This window comes from Paralichthys olivaceus, chromosome 3, assembly GCF_024713975.1.
Source record: "Paralichthys olivaceus isolate ysfri-2021 chromosome 3, ASM2471397v2, whole genome shotgun sequence".
Taxonomy (NCBI): domain Eukaryota; kingdom Metazoa; phylum Chordata; class Actinopteri; order Pleuronectiformes; family Paralichthyidae; genus Paralichthys; species Paralichthys olivaceus.
Window position 1 is genome coordinate 6,752,615 of NC_091095.1, and position 13,986 is coordinate 6,766,600.

Genomic DNA, 13,986 nt, shown 5'->3' on the forward strand with positions numbered 1-13,986 from the left:
GTGTGACAGCTGAGAAAACATTGAGCCGTTGTCGGCAGGATTCGAACCTGCGCGGGGAGACCCCAATGGATTTCTAGTCCATCGCCTTAACCACTCGGCCACGACAACTCCTGTATAACCTGAGCTGATAAGGAGATTTCGTGCCGATGCAGTTGCATAAAACCCACGTCTGCATTCCAGAGCAAAACCTGCCACTTCACTGTGGCCTGCAGAGGATTTTTATCTCTTCTTTCCTCGTGACATAAGAAACATTAGGAGTAAAACATAGCCCATAGTCTGTTCTGACATGGTTTATGTGTTTTGAATCTAAAAAAAATTTTTAAATTGAACATTTATTGTGGTTTTCCAGAATGTAATTTATTGAAATATTCTCTTTCCTAGTTCCTCCCTTCATTGAAGGAGCGGATGATGTGACAGACAGCACAGTGATACTCAACAGCCCTTTGGAGCTGGAGTGTGAAGCCACGGGAACGCCTCCACCTGTCATCACGTAAGATCTACGTCTCATGCATACACAGATATAAACATACATGAGTGCACACAGAGATTCAGGGTAATATTCATAATTATTTTAAGGTGGTATAAGGACGGAAAACCAGTCAGGCAGGGGGCAGGCTTGCGTGTTGCTACCAGCGGTCGGCGGCTGATCGTGTCCCGCGCTCAGGTCTCTGACACGGCTCGTTTTCAGTGTGTGGCCGCGAATGAAGCAGGGGAACATGAGCGGGACTTCAATGTGGTCGTACAAGGTAAAACATATCAATCTTTTCAATCGTTTTCTGGCAACAAATTATCTTAATAGTTTTGCACATGTTCTTATTGTAATAAATGTGATTTATGCTTTAAACGCAACAAGGACAATCCCACTTTGGGTAAATACTAATCTTTGCCTCTATGTAATTTCCATCTACGTAATTAGCTGTTGTAAAGTGGTAATAAATCTATCATCTTCTGCTCTTTAGTTCCTCCATCCATCCGCACTACTGGGCCTGCAGAACGCTCAGTGGTTCTCCACAAGCCCGTCAGTCTGGAGTGCATCTCCAGTGGCATCCCTCCTCCAAGCATTACCTGGATTAAAGATGGGCGCCCTGTCGACACAACACAGGAGCACCTAAAGGTTGCCTTTTGATTGATTGATTTATTTTGAAGAGGGGTGAACCAGTCCTCTGACATTATCCCGAAAACTTGACTCTGAATGTTCAACGCTGACTTCAGTTTTATTTTAAAGAGCATTTGGTTTCAACACAGAACAATGATTGATTGCACGTTGCATCACCAGAACAAACCAAATCAAAAAAAGTTATATTTTCCAGCTGTAACCTTGAGACACAGGAAAAGGTTTCTCTTTCAGATTCAGAAAATGACAATTACTGACATGTATTATAAACTTCACTCATCCTTTGTGTGTGTGTCACAGCTGGAGTCTGCAGGCAGAATACTGAAGGTCACAGAGGCGAGACTGGAGGATTCTGGGAGATACACCTGCCTGGCTACCAATGCAGCTGGTGAAGCTCAACAGCACATTCGGCTCAGTGTCCATGGTAACGTGAAGATAAACACAGCACTCCCTCTGCACGTTTCCATCCCTCGTCTCTCTCGTCTCCCAGACTCTGTCATGTCATACATCTTCACTCTCGCTACTCTGTGACTAGGTGGAGACATGAGAATATCATCTAACAAATAGTTTTTCCTGTGTGTATTACTGTGTGTGTCCCTCAGAGGCTCCTTCTATCCCTTATTCTGGTGAGATCATCAACCAGACCATCGTGTCAGGCTTCCCCACTGAGCTCGAGTGCAAGGCCACAGGCAGCCCATTACCTGGTAAGACAGCTCACTAACGTCACCCCTTCCTCCATCCCGCTGCGCTCTCAGGCTGCAGGGCGTAGTTCCCCCTGACTGCTGACTTGGACTTGGATACAGTGCTTCTTTCCTTATCTTTAACCATTAGCAGAACAGCGGAAAATTGATCTCAGATGACTCCCTGCAGGAAACTTCTTCCCACTGCCTTTCTTTCCAGTTGGATGCACAGTGTTCAAGTCGAGTGCAGATGAGCAGTTCTTGGGATGTTTCTGCATTTTTACAGCTGCATTTCAATCTTATAACAATTTTACATTTAAGAATGTTACATGTAAAAATAGCTCTTGTTTTCCAGCTCAACATACTTTGACCGTGTTTACATGATTTACCAATTAAAACAAAAACATAAAATGACAGATAAGTAATAATATCTTTCACTGTCTTCGCCCCTTTACTGTGTGCTCACACATTCCACTTGCTCAAATTGTTAATCAATAAATTCTATTATTTGCTCATTAATAACTAAATGATCAAATTGGTAAAAATACATCTGTATGCTTTCTGCTTCTGTGTTTGAACCTCTCAGACCTTTATGGTCACCTGGCTTTGGTTTGCTTACTTTTTTGATCATGAAAAGGAACATATTGAAGCAACTTTTGGTTTATATGCAAGACATTTCTGCAACAAACGTCAACATCTAACATCTGCTCCAACTCTAAACTTAAATACCCTGTTGCTTTTTATTGAGTCGTTTTGTTTTTGTGCAGTTACTGCCCTCATTTTTTATGTAATGCTCTTTCAAATACTGTTGTGCTTCAGCTATCACTTGGTACAAAGATGGTCGACCTCTGACTTCTGCCGCTGGGGTGACGATGCTGAAGCGTGGTCAGGTGCTGGAGATTGAACGCGCCCAGCTGTCTGATGCTGGGATATACAGATGTGTGGCGGTCAACCTGGCTGGAGTTGCTGAGATATCCCACAACCTGCAGGTGTTTGGTGGGTGACTCTTTGTTTTGTTATTTTATAGGTTCAATAAATGTTTAAGAAAATGCATTGCACAGTATTTGTATGACAGTTTTACTTCTCCTGTTTTTTATTGTCCTGTTTCTTGTCTTACGCTATCATGGATCTTTTCCATTATGAGTGACCATTTCCTTCTGTCTTGTGCTTTACAGTTCCTCCGGTCATCTCCAGCCGGGGTGGTACAGTCACGGTAGTGGTGAATGAAGCTGCCAGGCTGGAGTGTGAGGCCACTGGTGTTCCTCCGCCGAGCCTCACATGGCTCAAAGATGGCAGCCCCGTGACAAGCGTGTCACACGGCATACAGGTGCCCACAAGTGACTGAATCAATTCATGTTTGAATGAAGCTCTAAGACATTTTTTGTGCCATGCAAACAATGGCATTGATTTGTATTGTGTGTATTTAAGTCTGTACTGTCAGCTGCACTCTGATCAGTGTCTGTCTCCCTCTCAGGTGCTGTCTGGTGGCAGAGTCCTGTCACTGAGCAGTGCACAGGTTAGTGATACAGGCAGATACACATGTGTGGCCGTCAATGCTGGAGGAGAACAAAGCAGAGAATACGACCTACGTGTTTATGGTGAGTACATTTTTCAGGAGCTGTTACATACAGTAAATTTGCTGTACATATATAATATACATGTACATACAGCTACATACTTAATAGCCTATTCATTTATATACTAGAGTAATCTGTGGATTTCAAACAAACATAGTAACTTATTTTTAGTAATGTTGTGTCACACTGCACTATAATCTATAGTCATCAATGTTTTACCACAGCAGTGAGAGTTGTATGAAAACGTGAAAATATACATTTAATCATCATTATGGTAATGTAGTAAATAGGATAAAAAGTGGTTAAAAATATCTGATGAAAGCTTTGAAATGAACTTGAATGTTGGTATTAAAACGGTAGTAAAATCTCTCAATTTACAACTTCTTGGCAGACACTGGTTCCTCCTCCTCAGGACAAAACCTTTCTGTTTAATGTTTTTTCCTTGTTCCACTTCTTGTTTTACTGACTAACGGTTATTGCCAACTGCAGTATGTCTGTCAACAGGGCAACAGATCCAGCACGAAAGATTAAAAGACTGAAAGAAAATAAATGAATCAGGCCTTGAGCAAAACACGTGCACGCAGAGGAAGTGTGATTTGACTGAGTTTAGCATTTCAATAAACCTTGTCAGGTTTCTGCACAGAGCTGAGCTTGATGGCAAATCACTTGTTGTACAAGTTCAAAACAAGCTAATGTCGCTGAGGAAATGGGAGACAAGAAGTTTATGTATACGCAGCAATAAGCAGAATACAAACATCTTCATGACGTGCATTTTCTCAGAGACATCAAAAGGAGCTTGTCCAGAGAAATAAAGGCAGATTTGTTGAGGTAATTGCTACCATTCTTCAGCAGCTTCCTGTGTCTGGCCAGATCCTGAGCTGAGGGCCTGTTTCTGTCTGTCCCCGGTGCCTTGTAGGACCAATAGCTATAATGCAGAGGAAATTAGCTGGCAGTTATTTTCTAGAACAGGCCAGATTCATCAAAAAAGGTTATATTATATTGAGTATATATCATATTTAAGGAGTACAGACATTGTCTTACTCAGGATAAAGATGTCCAAACATTCCCAGTGTTGTTAGTTTACTTTTTCTAGTCCTTTGCTTCTTTTTTGGTTTAGAGCCGTGTGTTTTGGTTCCAGAAAGGTTGAGGGCCAAAAGCAAATCATATCCACCCCTCGCTCAAATTGTGGAAAATGTAGTTAAGCAGTGTGAGTAAGACTCATATTTAGCTGTGATGATACATGGACTCTTCACAGGGGAGAAAAACCATTCTGGTGGGATGTTTTTTTCTCCTGAGTCATTATGCATCTCTATGCATGTTAGCAATTTCCCCAGAGGTTAGGTTTCATGAACTTCTTGGAAGAGACACTACTCTGATTGTTAACACCACAAACAAATGTTGAACTGGTTTAATGTTGCTGTCATAGCCCCAGATAGAATTAGTGTTTAAAGAGCACCAGATGACACAGACTTAGCATCTCAGGAAGCAATTATTCTTTTCACTTATGAGGTAATATAAAGAGTGTGCACCATTTACAGAGGCTTAGTGAGCCAACTCACAAAGTCAATTAACGTCATAGAGCATCTAAGTAGAGATTTAATGTGTGCGTCAATGTCGGATAATAGAATCTGCAGAGCAAGAAATGGCTGATATGAGCCTTTTGCAGACATATTGTTTTGCAGTTTATGATTATGAGTAAATGAAAAATACGACTTTACAGAATGAACGATGCAGAAAAGATGTGTATGTTTACTTTTATTTTCTTCAAGTAACACATATTTGGTTGTATTTGTGTTTTATTGAAAAAAACATCAAGCCCCAATTACAGTTCTTTCTCATAAGGGTTTGATAGGGTTTGATTGAGGATTCATTGGCATTTTTTAATATATATATATATATATATATATATATCAGCCTATATACTGGATTCAGAAACAGTGTCAGTAGCTTGTCTCCATGTCTGCCACAGTGCCACCAAACATCAAGGGTGAGGAGGTGAATGCCACAGTGATGCTCGGCCGTCCGGTGGAGCTACAGTGCCAGAGCGACGCAATCCCTCCACCAACTCTCGCCTGGCGCAAAGATGGCCGTCCGCTGTTCAGGAAACCTGGACTGACGGTTTTGTCAGATGGAAGTTTGCTCAAGGTATTGTCAAAGTTAAAAGATTATAAAGCGGTTGATCAAATCTGACTTTGTAAGAGAAATGTGTGAGTGTGGGTTTTGATGTGATTGTGGTTCCTCCCAATTCAAAATTGGTTTTACAATTTACCTCCTTTTAAAAAATGAATACACTGTTTACTGTCCTTCGAGTGTGTTGTTATTAAAGCTCTTGATTTGTGTCTGAATCTGGTAGGTCGATAGTGCCCAGGTGCAGGATTCAGGCAGGTACACCTGTGAAGCCACCAACATTGCTGGAAAAACTGAGAAGAACTACAACCTCAATGTTTGGGGTGAGTTCTTCTTGATTTTCACAAAAAGAACATTGTCATATAGTTCTTCAAGTGTTCCTGGCTATTTCACTTTTTTTTTTTTTTTTTAAATAAGACGTATATTAATGTAAATGTGTTTTGCAGCATATGTTTATTTTAAGCCCAGGTGATGTTTGACTGAGATGTGTGCGCCTCCCTTTGGTGTTGTCCTGTTATTACAGTTTCTCCCAGTATCCGTGGTTCAGAGGAGGTGTCTCCTCTCACAGTGGTTGAAGGAAGTCTCATCACTCTGGTGTGTGAGTCCAGCGGAATCCCACCTCCAAGTCTTACCTGGAGAAAAGATGGTACGTTTTGTGTGTGTGTGTGTGTTCCTGTGTTGGGATGAAAAAGAAACACTTCATGACAAGTCTTGTCTTGGTTCCAGGTTCAGAGTTCAAGTCAGATCAGCGGCTCAGAGTTTTGTCAGGAGGTCGTCAGCTGCACATCTCCATTGCTGAGAGGACGGATGCAGCCTCTTACACCTGCACGGCCTCCAGTGCATCTGGCACCACGTCCAAGGAGTACAGTCTGCAGGTTTATGGTATGTATAGGACGCCACCTCAGAAAACAAATCAAGTGAAAAATGGACCGATCCCAACCTGAATCCCAATATAATTTAAAAAGTGTCCGAACTTGATCGGGTTGTGACGGGCTCGAGACGGCTATCCACACTCTACACCACATCTGTTTATCAAAGTAATTGCTCTGCCTTTTATTGCTGGATAGAAACGTAGACAATGATAATTGTGCTGTCAGAGGAACTATCAACACTTGGAACATGGAACATATAATATGTTGTATGAAGAAGCAAGTCCACAAATTCATGTATCACGTTTAAAATGACTAAAACATCCTGCAGGTAACTGGATCCACTTGCATTTTACATGTTATGCAGCACAGAGTTAAAAGTTAAAGTGCAAATGCCCCAACTCACCCACTTTCCTCCCTTCAGTCCGCCCAGCCATCAAACGTGGTGACAACGATGATGTCACTGTGACAAAGGGAGGGGATGTGACATTACAATGTGCTGCGGAGGGCGTGCCACGACCAGCAGTCACATGGCTAAAAGACGGACGGCCTATCACGGGCCAGCATGGCGCAAAGGTCCTGAATGAAGGAAGGCTGCTGCAGATTAAAGACGCTAAGGTGTCGGACACAGGACGCTACACCTGCATCGCTGTGAATGTGGCAGGGCAGGCTGACAGCAAGTATGACATCAGTGTACATGGTATGAATCATCAAGTTTTTATTTTAATCATTAGTGTTCACTTTAAGTCCATGTAGGGGTCTTAGACTTTTGTCCCATGCTCTTATTCCCTCTCCTCTTTTTCAGTCCCACCAAGTATAATCGGTCAGGTGCAGTTGCCAGAAAATGTGACTGTTGTCGTGAAGAACCCAGTCGCTCTGAACTGCGAGGCCGCTGGTATCCCTCTTCCTGCCATTTCTTGGCTTAAGGATGGTCGGCCAATCAAAGCTACCAGCTCAGTCCGCATCCTTTCAGGTGAGTTCCCACAGGATCAGTAAGGAGGAATAAAGAATATTCAAAAAGATTTCCAAATGTGTTTCCCTGGCCTCCTCCTGCTGTAAGTTATTTCTTCAAAGATCTATGAAATCCTTTCTTAGTTTTGAAGAAACACACTGAAGCACATTTTCAAAACAGTAACTTGAACTGTTTCGCTCTCGGCTCGGTTTCAAAGACACAGGCAGATGCAACACATCAGCGGTAATAAGATGTAATGGGATCATTGCTCGCGGGCCAAACTCGGACAGAACTGTGAGAGAAGACAACAGGAGCAATTGCTCTGAATTGTGTTTTTAAATGTTTAACAAGATGTATGAGGTGCTTCCAAAATAAACCGTGGCCCCTGAACTTTAGCCTACTTAAATAGCATGTGCAGAAATACACGCATCACTCTGCCAAGTTGTTGCATTCTTGTTTTGACTTTATGACTTTATGACAATGGGGAATGTTTGCAAATCAAATTAATTCCATGATCCAAAGCTGATTAATCTGATTAAAACACGCTGTTTGTGTTGAGGTGAATCAGTCACAGTCTGTAGAAGATGTAGCGCAGGACTTAAACTGCAGAATTCACATCATGTCACTGTTTGACACTTGTTTACTCAGGAGATTCTCATGAACCCTGTTTTAAAAAAGGCAAACAAGTTTAATTTTTAATCTCATTAAACCGGTTTGAAAATGTGTTAACAGCTGTGAGCCTGAATGTCCAAATTCTTTCTCCTTACTGATCCTGGTTTTCAGAGAAGGGTGATTCACTTTCAACGAGCTTAAACTGGGATGTTTTTCTTTTGTGAAAAAGGGGCAGGTTTTTGCTGACATGTTCTGTGAATACATTCCAGGGTGACAGCAGATTGATGATCATAATTGGCCTGTTTTAATGTCTAGGAGGACGAAGCCTGCGTCTAATGCATGCTGCAGTGGAGGATGCTGGGAGATACACCTGCATCGTGTCCAACAGTGCCGGAGAGGAGAGGAAGAACTTTGACATCGACATCCTTGGTAAAGAGATCGTGAATGTCTTGTAATGTCGTATTATGTAACCTGAAGAGACGTGATGAACCGTGAAAGAGAGAGAGAACGATTTAATTGACTTTTAATCTAATTCAACAGTTCCACCGAGCATTGTGAACGAGGGAAGTGTGGTGGATACAAAAGTCAAGGAGAAGCACAACATAACTCTCACCTGTGAGGCATCAGGTAGGTGATGCACACTCTATATACAAATAGAATCATGTAATTAAAGATAATCTATATGTCTTTGTTGTGTTAACCTCTGTTTATGATTTTACAGGTAATCCTGTTCCAGAGATCAAATGGCTGAAGGACGGACAAACGCTGGTGCCTGACAGACGCCACCAGGTTTTGTCTCACGGTCGTTTCCTCCAAATCTCTGGTGCCCAAGTGTCAGACACTGGCAGGTACAGCTGCCTGGCATCGAACAGCGCAGGAGATCGAAGCCGGCATTTCAACCTCAATGTCCTGGGTACAAAGACAACTGTTTAAATCCATTCAGAAATGTTTCATAAATCAATTACAGCTCCGTTCTTAATTTGATTGGTTGTATTCCCGTCAGTTTCTCCCACCATTGCTGGGTTGGGTCCTGACGGTTCTGCAGAGGAGGTGACAGTAACTTTGAGCAGCCCCACCTCTCTCGTGTGTGAAGTCCAGTCCTACCCACCCGCTCTCATCACCTGGCTCAAAGACGGCACTTTGTTCGAGTCCAATCGCAATGTTCGAGTGCTTCCAGGTTTGAGATCACACACATTTGTAGTTTCATAATGAAAGAGTCAAAATTAATAGACTGGAATAAAATGGAATCGTACTGTTCTGTGTGGCTTTCATCATTCAACACTCGTACTTTCACAGGTGGGCGAACTCTGCAGATTCTTAATGCTAAAGAAGAGGATGCTGGGAGATATACCTGTGTGGCCACTAATGAGGCTGGAGAGACACTGAAGCACTATGAGGTCAAAGTTTACGGTGAGATGATTTGAGAGGGTACTTTACTTAGACTCACAGATGATCTGATGAGATTCGGTCAAAGGTCACAGTCACCTCAGTGACCTAGACTGAAATTGTCTGAGGCATACAGCCACAGGATGGTAATCGTAGTGATTTAATATTTTTGAACTTTATTTATTGTTTGCTGTTATCACTCCAGTTCCACCACAGATCAATAAAAATGATATCCCAGGGGAGGGACTGACCCCCAAAGAGGTCAAGATCAAGGTGAACAGCACATTGACCCTGGAGTGTGCAGCTGAGGCCTTTCCTGCTCCAGCACTGCAGTGGTACAAGGACGGACAGGTAGATATTCTGCCTCTTGTCTCTACGGAGCTTTTCCAATATTTTGAAATAAATCTGGGACATTTAGGACATATTATATTATACAATTAAAGTAAGTATTTATACAGCATATTGATTCTCTTCCTGAATGCCTCTCTTTCTGTTCAGATCTTGCGGCCAGACAACCACGTGTCCATTACAGCCAACGGTCGTATTGTTCAGATCAAACACGCTCAGGTGTCGGACACTGGGCGCTACACCTGCGTGGCCACTAACATAGCTGGAGAGGATGAGAAGGACTTTGATGTAAATATACAAGGTGAACTGGGTTGACTGATGCAAATGTGTTCATTGAGACTATTTGTACATTTCATGGGCTAAACGAGTGTCCCTGTGTTTTATTTGTGCTTTTTTAATTGAAATACTAGAACTGCATGTTGAGAAGTTACAAGTGCTTTGGGAATAATCCCATCGATTTTTGGTTTTCCTATGAGACAAATACAGAACCGTACTTAAGTGTGTTTCCAACCAAACTATGGAATGATGTGTCCAAAAAGAAGCGTTTGAATATTTGTCCTCTTTTTCAGTTCCACCTAATTTCAACAGGCCTGGTGGAGTCGGTGACACCACGTCTCCCCCAGGCTTTGGAGGGGACGTTCGGGATGTGATACTCAACAATCCCATCTCTCTGTACTGTGAGACAAATGCCGTCCCTCCTCCCACACTTACCTGGTACAAAGACGGACAGCTGCTGACCTCTGGTGATAAAGTTCTAATCCTGCCAGGTGAGACGCACAAAGAAAACAGAGAGAAAGAGGGAACGAGAGACAGAAAGAGTTCATGCTAAGATTTCACTGTTTTACTCTCAGGCGGCCGAGTGTTACAGATTCCCAGGGCCCAGGCTGAAGATACAGGCAGATACACGTGTGTGGCTGTGAACGAAGCAGGAGAAGACTCCATTCAGTATGATGTTAGAGTACTATGTGAGTAAAAGTACTCAAAGTATCAGTCGGTGGAGCAGAATATTAGTTTAATTCATTGTCGCTCATTGTGTATTTGTACTTTGCACCAGTGCCTCCGTCCATTCGTGGAGCAGACAGCGACTTGCCTGATGAGGTCACAGTCCTGGTCAACAAAACCACCCAACTGGAGTGTCACGTGGATGGAAACCCCGCCCCAAAGATCACCTGGTTTAAGGACAACCAGCCAATCAGCTCTGATGGTCCACATAGAATCTTGTCCAATGGGAGAACACTGCAGGTAAAACCCAGGAAGCACAGTCAATAGGCTGTTTGTGAATTCAAGTGAAATGTATCATAATGTTCCCATTGCCTATAAAAACAGCAGGATTTAATAATTACACAGAAACTACTGACACTTTTAGCTGCATATGAAATAACAAACAATGAAGTATAGAAGTTATAATAAACCAGGAAGCAGCAATATCAGTAATGTGGCAAAATCTGTGCTGATCTCAATATTTGTTTCACTGTGAAGATGCTAAGGTTTAAACTTTTACTGGGCCACAGCGCCCCCTGCTGCCACAGGTGGTGGCCTCTACGCGGTCAAGTGGTTTTCATCTAGAGGAAAAACTGTGGATATTACCCAAAAATGGCTGCCACTCTAACAAATAGACCAAACACTGAATATTTGAGAACTCTTAGATGCACATCACGCACAGTGGATGTGTATTCTTACTCAGTATTCTCCATCTTTTAGGTGTTCGCTGTTCAGGTATCTGACACAGGACGATATGTGTGTGTGGCTGATAATGTGGCTGGAAGTGCAGAAAAGTCCTTTAACCTTAATGTTCACGGTGAGTCACATGGATTTTCTGAGTACTTCATTCAATTTGCAGAGATGAACTCTTTTTCTGCTCTTTTAAGGTATAATTACCATTTGCTACTCTGAATGTTTGTTCTTTTTTCCTTTCAGTGCCTCCCACCCTCATCGGCCTGAGTCCTGAGAATGTGACGGTTGTGGTGAACAACTTTGTGTCTCTCTCTTGTGAAGCTACTGGTTTCCCACCTCCCACACTGAGCTGGCTGAATGACAGGGGTCCCATTCAAGGCAACACCAATGCACTCATCATGCCAGGTACTGGAAGCTTGGCATAATCTACAAGACACATTTAAAATGATGTACAATTAGCAGTGGGAAAAAGCCGTAATGCAGTAAAAAGATATTCAGTACAAACCTCAGTTGATACTGAACATGTGTGTGTGTGTGTGTGTGTGTTTGTGCCCCCAGGTGGTCGTACGCTGCAGATTCTGAAAGCAAAAGTATCTGATGCAGGAAAGTACAGCTGTGTGGCCATGAATGCAGCAGGAGAGGCTTATAAACACATCCATCTCACTGTGTTCGGTCAGTTTACGTCCACATCGAGTGCCCGACTTCAGCCACTAGTTTTACCTCAAAAAAACCAACTGTTTCCTCTCTCCTGGGCCTTCCAGTTCCTCCCAGTATCCGCGACAGCAGTGGGGACTCTCCTGTGGTGGTGAACGTGCTTATAGGGAAATCTGTCACCCTGGAGTGTGAGTCCAACGCCGTGCCTCCTCCCATCATCACCTGGTACAAGAACGGCAGGGCGGTGATGGAATCGGCCAACCTGCGCATCCTGGCAGAGGGGCAGATGCTTGAAATCAAAGGCTCTGAGGTGAGACGTGAATGGACGACGTGTTGTCTGCTCCGTGTTGTTAATGGCTGGAGGTATTAAGTTTTCAGGTTTTCTTTCCAATCTTACGTTCGTCCCATTTTTGTGAAGAATGCCAAGAGGGAATTTATTAAATTTGGTACAAACGTTCAGTTGAACTCAAGGAAGATTTGGTTTGATCCTGGTGATCATGTTGTCTTATTACATGTTTTTGCCTCTTGATATCTCAAGTCTGCCTCGATGTAATTTTTTCCATAAAATCTTGACCAGTTGTTGTTTGAACTCAAAGATGAACTTATTAGATTTCAGTGGTCAAAGGTCACAGTTAGTGGCATTATATTATTGTGAATGTAATATGGATGTAATATATCAGGAACACCTAGAGGGACTGAATCTGCACTGGTCGACATAGTCACATAAACTCAGCATCAACAGCGTGGTCATTTTCTTGCTCTTTCTTTTGCATTTGTATGATCCAGTCTTGTTGTTGTCACCTCAGCTGTAGTAGCAACCACCTCTCAAGTAAAACTCATTAAACGACTCGTCTCCATGCAAGGATTTTCTTTTCTTAGCTCACATATGTTATATGTTAATACATTCTTTTTCTCGTGTTTTCGTCTGACTTATGTGTCTCCTTTGTTCTCTAGGTGTCTGATACTGGACAATATGTGTGCAAGGCCACCAATGTTGCTGGTCAGGTGGACAAGAACTTCCACTTGAATATTTATGGTAACTTATTCTAGATTTAAAGCACACATTTAAAACAGTGTTTAACCCTTTTAAAAATATTAAAGAGGGGATTTGTTTCTCTCTGAAGTACCTCCCAGTATCGATGGCCCAGTGGAGGAGAATGTGGTGGAAACCATCAGTAACCCAGTCACGTTCTCCTGTGATGCTACTGGTATCCCTCCTCCCAGCCTCACCTGGATGAAGAATGGACGACCCATAGGTACGTCTGCATTATTGTGGTTCAGATGTAGGTTAGAGTCAATCACAACAATATAAAAAAGTTTTATTATCCGATGTCCTCATGGTAAAGGTGATCTATGATTTGTCTGTAAAATACCACACATATGAACTTCATGTTTCTGTAGAGAATTCAGAGTCTCTGGAGATGCACATCTTCTCCGGGGGCAGCAAGCTTCAGATTGCTCGGTCCCAGCTCTCTGACAGTGGCACATACACGTGTTTGGCCTCTAATGTGGAGGGTAAAGCACGCAAGAGCTACCGTCTCACTGTACAAGGTACATGCACATTTTGAAGTCTCAATTCACTCAAAGAATTTTTACCCTTTTGAAAATTTGACAGAAATGCGAAAGCTCATTTCAGCAAACCCTTACGTTGCATCACATTCTTACCAAATGTAACTGTGGAGGTGAGGAGGCCAGGAGAGCACCTTCACCTGCACCAGAGGCTCAATCAGCGCAGGTGAGAGCTGTTAGCTGATTGATTCTCAAGTTTAAAAGGCAGCGACTGAGCTGCCTCAAGGGGACACTCAGGACCGAGACACACAAGACACCTGGTACTTTATGTTGAGTTTATTTTGTGTTTGTTCGTTTGATTTAATAAAGTATGTTGCAAAGTAACGGAACTGTCTCTGGCTGCGTGGAGCCCCACGTAGGATGCCACTGTGGCAACTGACCATGCCGCGGACTCTCCCACACACAGTCAGGCAGTTATGTTGCT

General features: G+C 42.8%; 1 protein-coding gene and 1 non-coding gene across 4 annotated transcripts in view; one reads left to right on the plus strand and one right to left on the minus strand.

Annotated features, from left to right (window-relative positions):
* The window catches only part of hmcn1 (hemicentin 1), a 72,929-nt gene that overhangs the window by 43,257 nt on the left and 15,686 nt on the right, over positions 1 to 13,986 (plus strand). For all 3 annotated transcript variants that reach the window (XM_020098378.2, XM_069521685.1, XM_069521686.1), the window contains exons 33-63: positions 382 to 490; positions 577 to 746; positions 960 to 1,114; positions 1,415 to 1,538; positions 1,717 to 1,818; positions 2,614 to 2,790; positions 2,970 to 3,121; positions 3,269 to 3,392; positions 5,341 to 5,516; positions 5,725 to 5,821; positions 6,022 to 6,144; positions 6,225 to 6,380; positions 6,792 to 7,067; positions 7,173 to 7,340; positions 8,247 to 8,360; positions 8,472 to 8,558; positions 8,653 to 8,844; positions 8,935 to 9,108; positions 9,228 to 9,341; positions 9,523 to 9,668; positions 9,816 to 9,966; positions 10,235 to 10,432; positions 10,517 to 10,630; positions 10,720 to 10,907; positions 11,367 to 11,463; positions 11,583 to 11,744; positions 11,898 to 12,011; positions 12,101 to 12,303; positions 12,948 to 13,029; positions 13,118 to 13,249; positions 13,395 to 13,544. In XM_020098378.2, coding sequence (XP_019953937.2) covers positions 382 to 490; positions 577 to 746; positions 960 to 1,114; positions 1,415 to 1,538; positions 1,717 to 1,818; positions 2,614 to 2,790; positions 2,970 to 3,121; positions 3,269 to 3,392; positions 5,341 to 5,516; positions 5,725 to 5,821; positions 6,022 to 6,144; positions 6,225 to 6,380; positions 6,792 to 7,067; positions 7,173 to 7,340; positions 8,247 to 8,360; positions 8,472 to 8,558; positions 8,653 to 8,844; positions 8,935 to 9,108; positions 9,228 to 9,341; positions 9,523 to 9,668; positions 9,816 to 9,966; positions 10,235 to 10,432; positions 10,517 to 10,630; positions 10,720 to 10,907; positions 11,367 to 11,463; positions 11,583 to 11,744; positions 11,898 to 12,011; positions 12,101 to 12,303; positions 12,948 to 13,029; positions 13,118 to 13,249; positions 13,395 to 13,544 — 4,527 coding nt within the window. The remainder of the gene's footprint in view (positions 1 to 381; positions 491 to 576; positions 747 to 959; positions 1,115 to 1,414; positions 1,539 to 1,716; positions 1,819 to 2,613; positions 2,791 to 2,969; positions 3,122 to 3,268; positions 3,393 to 5,340; positions 5,517 to 5,724; positions 5,822 to 6,021; positions 6,145 to 6,224; positions 6,381 to 6,791; positions 7,068 to 7,172; positions 7,341 to 8,246; positions 8,361 to 8,471; positions 8,559 to 8,652; positions 8,845 to 8,934; positions 9,109 to 9,227; positions 9,342 to 9,522; positions 9,669 to 9,815; positions 9,967 to 10,234; positions 10,433 to 10,516; positions 10,631 to 10,719; positions 10,908 to 11,366; positions 11,464 to 11,582; positions 11,745 to 11,897; positions 12,012 to 12,100; positions 12,304 to 12,947; positions 13,030 to 13,117; positions 13,250 to 13,394; positions 13,545 to 13,986) is intronic.
* trnas-aga (transfer RNA serine (anticodon AGA)) lies at positions 27 to 108 on the minus strand. The gene has a single exon. It is a non-coding gene; the product is annotated as a tRNA-Ser (tRNA).